This window comes from Castor canadensis, chromosome 7 (assembly GCF_047511655.1).
Source record: "Castor canadensis chromosome 7, mCasCan1.hap1v2, whole genome shotgun sequence".
Taxonomy (NCBI): domain Eukaryota; kingdom Metazoa; phylum Chordata; class Mammalia; order Rodentia; family Castoridae; genus Castor; species Castor canadensis.
In genome coordinates this window covers 127,051,601-127,064,194 of record NC_133392.1, presented here as the reverse complement: position 1 = coordinate 127,064,194, position 12,594 = coordinate 127,051,601, and the positions used below count along the sequence as shown (strand labels likewise).

The 12,594-nt window shown below is 39.6% G+C and overlaps 1 protein-coding gene across 2 annotated transcripts in view; it reads right to left on the bottom strand.

The window, feature by feature from the left end:
• Efcab14 (EF-hand calcium binding domain 14) overlaps window positions 1-11,330 on the bottom strand; it is a 41,020-nt gene extending 29,690 nt beyond the window's left edge. Inside the window, exons 1-3 of one of the 2 annotated variants that reach the window (XM_074080214.1) lie at window positions 11,149-11,330; window positions 9,234-9,382; window positions 2,054-2,208 (exon numbers count right to left, since the gene is read on the bottom strand). In XM_074080214.1, the coding sequence (XP_073936315.1) occupies window positions 2,054-2,208; window positions 9,234-9,382; window positions 11,149-11,330 (486 nt within the window). The remainder of the gene's footprint in view (window positions 1-2,053; window positions 2,209-9,233; window positions 9,383-11,148) is intronic. The other variant, XM_020178013.2, reaches the window with a different exon arrangement.
• Window positions 11,331-12,594: the final 1,264 nt, after the last annotated feature.

Below are 12,594 nucleotides of genomic sequence, written 5' to 3'. Positions count from 1 at the left end.
CACTATGTCGTTCTTATTACTGCTTATGTCTTCTCTTCAACAAAACTGGAGAAGAGGGAAGAACAGATTCTGCCTGGAAATGAGGGGGATTGGGGACAGAGGCAGGGGGTGGGAGACAGAGGGCAGGGGCCAGAAATAGCCCAAACAGTGTATGCACATATGAATAAATAAACAATAAAAAAATACTAGGTGCTCAAACCTAGCAATTACTTCATGCATTGTCAAAAAAACCAAAATAGAAATGAATAGAAAATAAAATATCATAAAGCATGATATATATATTACAGGTGAGCGACTGCTTTTGGAAACTTATTTCAGCTGGGCAATGGTGGCTCATGCCTGTAATCTTAGCTATTCAGGAGGCAGATATCAGGAGGATCGAGGTTCAAGGCCAGCCTGGGCAAAAAGCAAGACCCTATCTCAAAAAAATACCCAACACAGGGCTGGAAGGGTAGCTCAAGTGGTAGGGTACTTGCCTAGCAAGTGTGAGGTCCAGAGTCAAACTCCAGTACCATCAAAAAAAAAAGAAACCCATTTTGGTTCCATACAATGCCTTAAGTCCATTTTCTGTTGCTATAACTGAATACCACACACTGGGTTTATTTAGCTCAAGGTTCTATCTATAGTCTGGGAAGCCAGCATCTAGTGAGGGCCTTTTTTCTGCATCATAACATAACAGAGGGCAACATGCAAATGTGATGAAAAGAACAAGTGTGCTAGCTTGAGTCTCTCTTCCTCTTATAATACCATCATGGAGGCTCTATCTTCAGAATCTTGTTTAATTCTAATTATCTCCCAAATGCTCTACCTCCAAATACAATTAACATATGAATCTGGGGATTAAGTTTCCAAAGCATGAACTAGAGAACACATTCAAGCCATAGCACAGTTATGTAGGTGTTTATTGGGCAATGATGTAAAACATTCCTTACTGTTTCGGGCAAAAGTTTAAAAGTCTCTTCCCTAGGCCACTAATCTTTGGTTTTAAGTACTGAACTGCCCCATTCCTAAACTGCTACTGAAAGGTGTAACCTCAGAAATATTTTCAAGCACTTTCTTCTAGCACAGTGCTTCTTCCTACTGGCTCATTCTGGACTTTGTGACTCTTCTGAAGAGAATATCTTCTTAGTCCCAACAAAGACAATATATTTATTTTTAAGAACTTTGCATGTATACCATTCATTTGGTACTTCAGTTTTGTTTTCGATGACCATTATGTTTTCTAACTAAACTGAAAAAACTAGGACAGGGACTATGGTTATCCAGTAATAACTTTAGACCCTTATACATACAAAATGCTTATCAACACCCTTAAAATTAATGTCTTTTCTTCGGTAGATTCTTCCTTCTGGAAGCAATGTCTACTGAGCTCTGAACAACTTAGGGACTGGAAAAGCTTATGCTCTATGCTTGCTTGCCTGGTATTTAACTAACTCTACCGCCTGCTCCTATGCTATTCTAGACGGACTACAATTAGCTATTGATGGTTTCCAGATTTATTTTAGGACAGTATATAGTAGTACACCACAAGGCTGAATCTGTAAGTTTATAAACTCTTAAACAAAATAAAGCTTATTATCTAATAACAATAAGCTATCTATTTTTCTTTGGGTTGGTGTAGGTAACACTCCTTTTCTATTTGATACCTACACTGTTTCACAGAAAAAGTTGACTAAGAATTTCCAACTCCCAGCTGGGTGCTGGTGGCTCACACCTGTAATCCTAGCTACTTGGCAGGCTAATACTGGGAGGATCATAGTTCAAGGCTAGCCCAGGCAAATGTGGTTCATATGGTATGGCACCTGCTTAGACCCTAGTCCCATGGGGGAAAAAAAAAAATTTTTTTTTCCCCAACTTCCTCTATACTGCTCTAACTTGGTGGAACTCTTCATTTGCAGAAAGGATTAGCATTTAAAATATTTGGTAAGTGCATTTTAAATTTTGGTAATTAAAAAGTCAAACAACCTAAAGTGAATTTCCTATACTTATAAATTCATACTAAACAACCAACCAACCTAAATATTGGTATCTTAACACAGAAATAAAATCATACTTTTGCTACCTGCTTATTCATTTCTGTGATGTTGATCCAGACTTTGCTCAAGCCCAGCTCTCCAGATTCAATCTTCTCAAGTTGTTTTTGTTTGTTGAGTAGTTCTTCATTAAGTTTGGGAATTTCCTGGAATGAGCTTTTCTGATTAGATTCCACTAAAAGCAAAAATAAGAACAATCATAAACAGATGCAAGGTTCCTTCATGGTCCCAAGATGAAAAAGTGATCACAGGGTAGAAAAGAAGATGAATTAATATAATTCTGGGATGATAATGATTTAATCCATATTTACAAACTACATTATTCTTTTATTTATGTAAATGTGTACCTTTAACACTAAATCTCCATTTTAGCTGGAGCTACTTCACTACTGGCAATGAAATTTTTAAAAGACAGGTGACTTGGGCTGGGGGTGTGGCTCATTGATATAGTCCTAGCCTAGCATGTGAAAGGCCCTCCGTTCAATCCTGGCACTACAAAACAACAAAGAAGGCAAGTGACTAAAAATTATAACAAAGAACATGAACAAAAAGAGTTGGATATGAATTTCTACTCTGTAACTTACTATGATTTTGAGCAAATTATTCTAATTCTTTGAACCTCATTTTCTCATCTATCATATAATGATAAGATATACTTCCCAGGAGTGTTATAATTGAGAATGGCTATAAAGCACTTAACACAGCTAACCAGACATACAATACAATAAGTGATAAATGTTAGGTACTGACCAGTCCATCTAATGAACTTTTTGTAGGTACTGACCAGCCCAAATAATGAACTTTTTGATTAGTCAATGAAGACTTATGAACCTTACTCCATTAATGCTCAAGGTGATATTATATATATTTTTCTATTTTTTTCCAAGGTGACATTATAAATTATACTTCTAAGAGCATAAATCTCTTTTTTCTACTTTAAATTGGCCAACTTTAAGGTGGAGTCTTACCACCTTTCAAATATTATTATGAGGGTTAAGATTTTTAATCTTTTTCATAAATAGTAGTGTTTTCTTAACTCAAAATCTCAAGATGAACAGAAGATAAAGGAATATGCTAGGTGAAGTATAGGGTGATATTTGGACTTTTCTTTAGGAAACAACATCTTCTGAATAGCTTAGAAATTTGTCAGCCTGAAGACAGAGGCCTGAGACAGTTCTTTCTCTTTTTTCTTTAAAAAGCATTTTCCTTTTTAATGGAAAATAAAATATTGATAATGGCCTGTTCTCCAGAATAAAACCTACATCTTTTTTTTTTAAGTCACAGATTGCCTGATAGTTATATGTTCTTGAAAACCAAAAATTAGCATAAAGAACCAAATATAAAACAATTCACTAAAACGTAAGCTCCAAGACTTGATTTTGTTCATTTCTGTACGGTTTGCACTTAGAGAATGTACCTGGTACATTATGGTCACTCAACAAATAATAACTACCTGAATAAATCTGGCCTTTTCTTACCTCCCAATCACATTTCTCATCACTTTATCTAACTCTTCAATCTAACAAAGAAAATTCAACAAACGAAAATCCAAATAAGCAAAAACAATAAACCCCACAAAAACTGAGGGTGGTGGTACTATCCTTATTTTAAGAAAGCCTACTATAGAAAAATTCAGAATGAAAAAAAATTAGATATATTTATTCATTTAAAAAAATACATACCAAAGGATTTATTATAAATAATACTTTCTTAAGTCCTTTTAGTGTAGCATTTGATTTATGCTTGGTTTATTAGGAATGTATTTATCTCAGACAGTAAGAACATTTCACTACTCAGTCTAAATGAATGCAGCTCTTATGTCACTATATTTCCTATGCATTTTCAGCTAGGTTATAAAGAAAAACCCAACTCATCAATGTCTGCCATAATAAAGTGGTCAAGTTGTTTCTGTAGTGTGGTGGTTATCATGTTCACCTCACAATAAAGCGGTCAAACATCCTAAGGGGTGGTGGTGGTGGTGGTGGTGGAAGGTCTCTCTCTTTCCTGAAGTCTATATGTATTAAGTAGGAGGTAGAAGTGGAAAAGGAAATAAGACAAACACATAAAGAATCTGAGTTGCAATTATCAGCTAATAAATATATAAAGCTGACAAGCTCTGAGAACACTCTGGATCCTGAGAAGTATATGAGCCAAAAGGGGATAAGCCAAGTAGAAACACTTTTATTACATAAATGGGAGGGAGTATAGCAAACAAACAACTTATTATTACTAATTCATGTTCTTTCAGCATGGAAGGCAACTTATTTAAAATTTAATATGTTTATTCTTAAAATAATTTACCTAGTTCTTTTGATTTTTCTCATCTTTAAGATTAGACACTTGCCTGCCTAGCAAGCATGAGGCTCTGAGTTCAAACCCAAGTGCCACCAAAATAAAGAAATAAAGAAAAAAAGATCAGGGAATGGAAATTTCTGCACATACATTTTAAAGATAACATATATAATGATAACAATACTTCATATTTATATAGCCTTTATAATTTGCAGTAAACTTTTAACTAATTATTATTCAATAACTTGTTATGAATCCACTACTGAGTACCAGCTCTATACCTGTCACCAGTGTATACAGTATACAAAAGACCCTGAAGCTCTCAGTCTAGAGGGGAAGTAAGGTATGGTCACAGGATTATTATATAGTGTATGGTATAATAGAGGAATGGCCAAAGTGCTTTAGTGGCAATAATACAACTTCATGGTTTATGGATAAGAAAATGAAAGCTCAGAAAGAATACATGACTTGTCCAAATTTTATTGTTAGTAATGAGAAGCCAAGATTCATGTCAAACATTCTGCTCCTAGGAACAATACTCTTTTAAGTATACTTCAGATGTGATAGATACATCTAAAGCCCTCATTTGCACCAGGCCATTTATAAATTCTGTACTAAACACCCAACCACTCACTACCTTGCCTGTATGGCCAGAAAAGGAGATGCCTGATATATTTCCTTCTCTTCCAAAGTTTTATCCTTTACTCTAATGTCTCACAGTGGAATGACAAAGAGGAATGGCTGGGAATAGAATTTTCCTTAGAATCATTATGGAGGTCTTTTGAAATAACTGATTCTGGAAAAAAGACACCAAGTTCAGAGTTTCAAGGTCTGCAGTACTTTTCACTTATGGATCAAATTACTTGACTGCAAAGAAAAATTCAAGCCTACCTGCTTTTGCTTTCCATTTTGGATATTTTATTAGTCCCTCCCTTCTTGCCTCACAAGTACCTTGGAAAATTTATTGAAATGAATAAAGACCTCTGAATTTCTCAAAAGATATTAAGGCCAAATAAGCAGGTAGTCTTATTTGAACCAGTGAATTCCACTGTTTTGTTGAAAATAAGAAGTAAAAATTAACTTAATAAAATATATTTAAAGTAGAAGCATAATTCAAAAACAAGACTGACCCCCATTTAGTTAAGATAATTGGTCTTCACAAAAAACTCTTAGGCAAACAGTTAACAATAGTCCAGCTTATAGACTTACAATCTAGGCCCCATCCTCTACCCTCCTTCAGGAAGTTTTGTTTTTAGATATTATAAGTGCTAATGTTTCTATCAGAGCAAATAAAAGGCAGAAAAACATCTGGATTGACAATTATAAACCTGATTCATTCAGATAGCTGACAAATTTAGTCAGGGTCTCAGGGGGAATATTGCTCAGTGGTAAGAATCTGGCTCCATGGCCTAAGCTATAATTCCAGGCATCTCCTCAATATACTATTTCTAGAGATGGGTATTAACAAGTGCTCAATAAATATTTGCTGACTGACAATCAAGTTTACTATGTGTCCTACATTTTCTAAACAAAGAAATTTTCTGAAAAGCTCAGTTAAGGTATCCTGGGTATCCTATAAACATAGGCAAACAACAGTTGGAAAAAGGAATCCCTAGAGGGCAGAATAGAGCAATGTTTTTTTTTTTTTTTTTTTAATTTTTATTGTTTTATTATTCATATGTGCATACAAGGCTTGGGTCATTTCTCCCCTCTGCCCCCACCCCCTCCCTTACCACCCACTCCGCTCCCTCCCTCTCCCCCCAACCCCCTCAATACCCGGCAGAAACTATTTTGCCCTTATCTCTAATTTTGTTGAAGAGAGAGTAAAAGCCATAATAGGAAGGAACAAGGGTTTTTGCTAGTTGAGATAAGGATAGCTATACAGGGAGTTGACTCGCATTGATTTCCTGTGCATGTGTGTTACCTTCTAGGTTAATTCTTCTTGATCTAACCTTTTCTCTAGTTCCTAGTCCCCTTCTCCTATTGGCCTCAGTTGCTTTTAAGGTATCTGCTTTAGTTTCTCTGTGTTGAGGCCACCAAATGCTAGCTAATTTTTTAGATGTCTTACCTATTCTCACACCTCCCCTGTGTGCTCTCGCTTTTATCATGTGCTCAAAGTCCAATCCCCTTGTTGTGTTTGCCCTTGATCTAATGTCCGCATTTGAGGGAGAACATACGATTTTTGGTCTTTTGGGCCAGGCTAACCTCACTTAGAATGATGTTCTCCAATTCCATCCATTTACCAGCAAATGATAACATTTCGTTCTTCTTCATGGCTGCATAAAATTCCATTGAGTATAGATACCACATTTTCTTGATCCATTCGTCAGTAGTGGGGCATCTTGACTGTTTCCATAACTTGGCTATGGTGAATAGTGCTGCAATAAACATGGGTGTGCAGGTGCCTCTGGAGTAACCTGTGTCACAGTCTTTTGGGTATATCCCTAAGAGTGGTATTGCTGGATCAAATGGTAGATCAATGTTTAGCTTTTTAAGTAGCCTCCAAATTTTTTTCCAGAGTGGTTGTACTAGTTTACATTCCCACCAACAGTGTAAGAGGGTTCCTTTTTCCCCGCATCCTCGCCAACACCTGTTGTTGGTGGTGTTGCTAATGATGGCTGTTCTAACAGGGGTGAGGTGGAATCTTAGTGTGGTTTTAATTTAGAGCAATGTTTTGAAATGTATAAATATGTAATTGCTATATGTGATCAAAACAAGCTGAGGCACAAGCCTAGGAAGCCCAACTAATTATGGAGAGTTAATGGTACAGAGGGGTGTGTTCAGTGGATACTTAGGATGGTTAAACATTGTTTCTGGGACCCTTGTTTTCAAGTTATGATGACTTGTTACATATAAAGAAAATACTGGTCTTAGAAACACTGTGTGATACTGTAAGGACAATCATTAAGCAGAGAAAAAAAAAACACCCAAAAACCCCAAAACAAAAAAAAAGTAGGGTACAAATCTCATTCTTTCTTATGCTCTACTGATTTAACTATTAAGAGGAAATTTATGTAGGTCAAGATGATTGTGGCTTACCTAATTCCATTTCCTGAATCAGAAACTCAGATGAAAACCAAAGTGAGTATTTCAACATTATTTTTCAAGTAACATTACCAGAGGCACTATTACATTAACACTGAGGATTGCTGTCCCTAGGTCAGTTTCAGCACCTGAATAATTATAGGTAGCTAAGAGAACATGGGTGAAGGAAAGGTAAGAAGTTGTGATCTCCTAGGCTGAAGATGGAAACTAAGAACTCTAATTCTAGTTCTGGAACCAGAAAAGCCTTGAGAAAGCCTGTGGTCACTTTCCTGGTGTTGCTAATGCTATTAAGGTCAGCATATTTGTAATTTAAGTTGAAACTAATTCCTTAGCTTAGTTAGAAAATTACACCCTCGAAATCCAGAACCAAAAATTTCAGTGTTGCTTAAAAAGAAAAAAATTAAATTAAATCTGGTTGAAGCTACTATGCTAATATACCTTTCAAAAAAGCAGTTTGGATGTATAAAATGTAACTTTATGATTAGTGAATATCATACTTTTAACTTGAAAAGACCCATAAACCTTAAAACTATTCAGGAGACAAATATTTCTGTCAGTTTTGTAGTGTTCAAAGTAGGTACTATCAAACCCTTCATGAATATGTAATTTACTTCAAAGAATCAAAGGATTTCCTAAAACTTTAAAATGGTAACACTCATTAGTGGTATTTAAAAATGTTCTTTTCCCTAGAAACAGGTAAGGTCACTAATAAGCAGAGTATAGTATAGTATAGTAGTGGTTCTAATCATAGACTTGGGCAGCAAGGGGGCAAGAAGATCAGGTGTAAGTCTTAGATCTGCCACACTTAATCACTGAACAAGTTACATATTCTTCTAAACTTCTTTTTTTTGGCAGTACTGGGGTTTGAACCTGTACTTCCTAGGCAGGCATTCTATCACTTGAGCTGTGACCCCAGCCCTTCTCATTTAGTTATTTTTCTGAATAGGGTGTCAGGTTTATGCTGGGGCAGGTCTGGAACTTGATCTTTTCCCTATAGCTAGGATGACAGATGTGTGCAACATGTTCAGCTTTTTATTGGTTGAGGTGGGGGTGCAGGGGGAAATCTCATGAACTTTTTGTCCAGGATGACCTTGAATTATGATCCCCCTGATCTCTGTCTTCCAAGTAGTTAGGATTATAGGCATGATTCACCAGGCCCAGCTAAGTTTCTGTTTTTTTTTTAAGCACACACAAAAAATATATATAGTAATACTCATCTCAAAGGACCATTTTTGTGGAAGCTGGTAGAGTGACAAGTAGTAGTACACCTACCTACCAAGTGAGAGGCCCTAAATTCAACCTCAAGTACTGCAAAAAAAAAAAAAAAAAAAAAAAAAGACTGTTTTGGGAATGATTTATTTGTGATAGCAGGAATTCTATAAGGTTGGCTATTACAATTATTATTGCCTAGTCCTATGTTCCTATGTGTTTCTTAAGAGGAAATCAATTGACAGACACTCCCACATTCTTTCTCAACTGGTCCTATGAGATAGAAGGAAACAGTCCAGTGTTGTCATTGCCACTTTACACCTGGGGAAGGTTCAGGCCACAGGTGGGGGTTACCTAAGGGTCTAGACTCCTGGGCTGTAGCTCTTCTCTTCTGCACTCTAAGAGTTCACTATAATGTCATTATTTCAGATGCTACTTGTCCTGGTGGTACATAAGCACTGACTCTGTTTTTGGGTTTAAAAACGAATAAATGTTATGATATTCAAGCTGACAGATGAGAAAGAATATAAAAATACTGAACAGAATATGTAACTGCTCACTAGAGTGGACAAAACTCCTAGTTCTGCATGGCTAATTTGTCCTAGAACCTAGAAGTGGGCCCAAGATTATTCCCTAAAAAGGGTGACCACTTACTTGTTCTAAATTTTTCCTTGAGGGCATCCAGATCCTCCTTGAGAGCAACCTGCATCCACACCAAGCCAACACAGGCCACAACACAGGCCGCGAGGATGACAAAAGCACAGAGGGGATAACAGATCTTGCAGCATCGTAAATAGTCTCCCCTATCATAAGAACAAATTCAACCGTTAGTATGAAAGTTAGTATGGGTACAGTTTTATCAGAAACAGTGTATGTGCGTTGCCATGCAATTATCTTTGCTAATGAATAATCAGTAGGTAGGGTATTGCACTTATATCTAAATAGCAGCAGGCTGAAAATTACTAAATAAAATGACCTATGAAAAGTTCTATTGGGTCCAAAGGTTTCAAAATGTACAAGAAACAGAGAATTCCTGTGGGCCCTGGGTAGCACCTGTGGGCTCTGTAGATCACTACTATCATGACTAATTCACTAGAGAGGTCTTTGGAGATAAGCTCAGTTAGAAAAGTGTAAAAAGCAAGCCAGGCATAGTGGTGCATGCCTGTAATCCTAGCTACTTGGGAGGCTAAAGCAGGAGGATTACAAGTTTGAGGCCAGCCCGAGTAACTTGATGAGGTGGTGTCTCAAAATAAAGTAAAATTAAAGACAAAGGCTGGGGGGTGTTCGCTTAATGACAGAGAGAGTGCCTGCCTAGCATGAGACTCTGGGTTCAATCCCCAGTACTGCCAAGAAAAAAAAAAAGTGTAAAAACCAGGGTTCTATGTAATTTCATCACTGCACTGTAATTTACCTATCTATTTCTCTCTTTCAAAGTATGTTTACTTACTCTAATGGACCTTGTTTCAGTTTATTGAAACGTCACAAACATTTAGCAAGTTCTACTGTAAACGGAATGGAAGAAATAAGATCTGTAGGTTTAAGTGGACACTTGATGCACTCTAACTGATTGGCTCGGAAGGAAACAGAAATAGCAGATTTCACAGCAAACTCCATCCAGTCTTCAAGGTTTAAACTAACCTAGTAGGGTAAGTATTTCAGGATTAACATTTCATTGTATCTTCATACCTCAAACAGTTAAGGATTGCCCTTAACTGTCTAATCTGACACTAGAAACCAAACTCTTCTTCAACAAAAATAAAAGGCTAAAGACATTCAAGCAAACAAACACACAAAGGATCCAATGTCTTCTGCCTAGCCTTTACTTCTCCATCCTCAACAGAATCCTCTTTTTTTTTAGTATGCTGACAGGGCCCAAGGGCACCTTTGAGGTTCTACTTAGCCCTTTTCCAATGTAGGACCTGATCCCCAAAGTCCTCAAAGCTCACCACTTGCTTCATTTAGTGGTTGCTCTACCTAAAAGTTGCCTTTTTGCCCCTTACCCTCTAACTATTCTCAAGGCTCATACTTTCTACAGTATGTCCCTTACCACAAGTCCCCCATCACCAAGATGCTCATTAAGAGCACACAAAATAATTAGCAGTCTTAAGGCCCTTGACTCTCTTACATTTTTTTTCTTTTTTTTGATGGTACTGGGGTTTGAACTCAGGGCATCAACCTTGGTAGGCAGGCACTCTTACCACTTGAGCCACTCCTCCAGCCCCTTCTCCTACATTTTTTTTTAAAGGTCTAGTCTCTCTTCTCTGCTCCTCTGTCTCTATTCTTAGCATCTTTACTACTCCCTGGGCTCTTGGCACATTCCCCCAGTCCACACTTCCACCTTAGATTGAGAGTTCTTCTTTCCACAGGTAAGGGCTGACTCTAACTTATTCTTCATTAAGGATCTGAATTCACCTTCTCTAACTCCTTTTCTCCCTTTTTTGCCTTTCAAAGCCTACATCCCCTTTTTTCTCTTAAGGACTTCCCTCTCCTTCCCATTTATTTGTCCCTTTAGTAGTAGTGCAAGGAGTTGATTTTTGCCTGTATTAACCCCCACTACTGCATCACTCACTTGACAAAGCGAGAGTGATTTCCAGCGACACCAAATTCCTCTTCCTCTTCTGAGCTGGACTCGGAGTCTGAGTCAGGTGGCTCGGTGCGAAGCAGACGATGGCTGCTTGAACCTTTTTTAGACTTCTTTCTTCTGTCCCCAGCCAAGCCGATCAACGCATTGAGCTCTTTGCGCTTTTTCATCTTTTTGTGTGGGGTGAGTGGTGCACCCACTCCTGAGCTGCCAGGTTCGTACCCGAGGCCCACTTCTCTTGTTGACTTGGAGCTGCCTTCCAGGGTGAGAAATCCTGGGCCAGAGCCCCCTGATCACTCCCACCCAGGGGTGGGACTGACCAGATCCGCTGGGGGCTGGAGAATGGAGCCCAGAGGAAACTGAAACTCAGAGGGGTGGGGGAAGTCACAGAGAGCGGGTCAAGGAGTTGGTGATCCAAACGGATAAAGCCCTGGACATGGAGTATCAGTTAATTAGGTGAGAACGGGCAACTTTTATCTTCCCAGAACAAAAAAAGCTAAGCCAATCGGCCCTGATAAACAGCCAGTACTACCAAGAGTGCTCCAGCAGCTGGGGAGGGACACCCGGGTAGGTACTGTGGACCTCCGAGACGGGATTTCCAATGGAAAGCGAAAAGAAACTTGTTCTTGAATGGGAGAGGAGGAGACGCAGCGCACAGTGGGAACTCGCCAGTCCCTGGCTGGAGTGGTGGCGGCAAGAGAGGCTCAACCCTGACACTGTCTGAACGCAGAGAAAATCCCGGGGCCAGGAAGCCGGCTGGGGTTTGGATGATACAGTTCTCAGGCTTCCGTTCTGAGTTTGAAAGGAGCCTGGCTCCGAGTACCTGGCCTGGGAGGAGCCGATCCCGTGCCTCGGGAAACCCCAGCCGTGCTGTCCGGGCCGGGGGGACGCGGTGCTGGCCGGGGGATAGGTTGCTTGCTCCGCCCGCCTGAAACGCTCCCGCGGAGTTTGAGTTCTTCCGGCACAGGCGACTTTGGCAACTCACACGCACCGGTTCCGCTCCAGCCACGACTCTGAACCCCGCTCTGGCTCCGGCCCCGGCTGCTCTCGACTCACTAGCAGGGGCGGCGGCGGCCGCGGGCTCCAGACCCGGGCCATCGCTCCAGCTTCGGCTCACTTCCCCTTTGGCAGCGGCCACCGGCACCGCCTGCCAGTAAGCTGCGCCCCTATTGGTTGCCTGCCAGGTGACGTCACGGCGGAGGGCGCGCTTGGAACCGCGGCGGCTGGGAGTTAAAGGGCCCTAGCGCCGGCTAGGGAGGCTCCGCCTCCAGGAGGGCTACCTGAGACTGGCGGCTCACCTGAGCTGGGAAGGAGTTTTGTTTGCAGTGAATCGGCGATCTGACTAGCAAAGCACTGGGCTGCTCGACCTGCTTGAAAGTTCATCAGCAAGCCTAGGCCCGCAGTTGGGAACTGTACTAACCTAGTCTAGTGGTT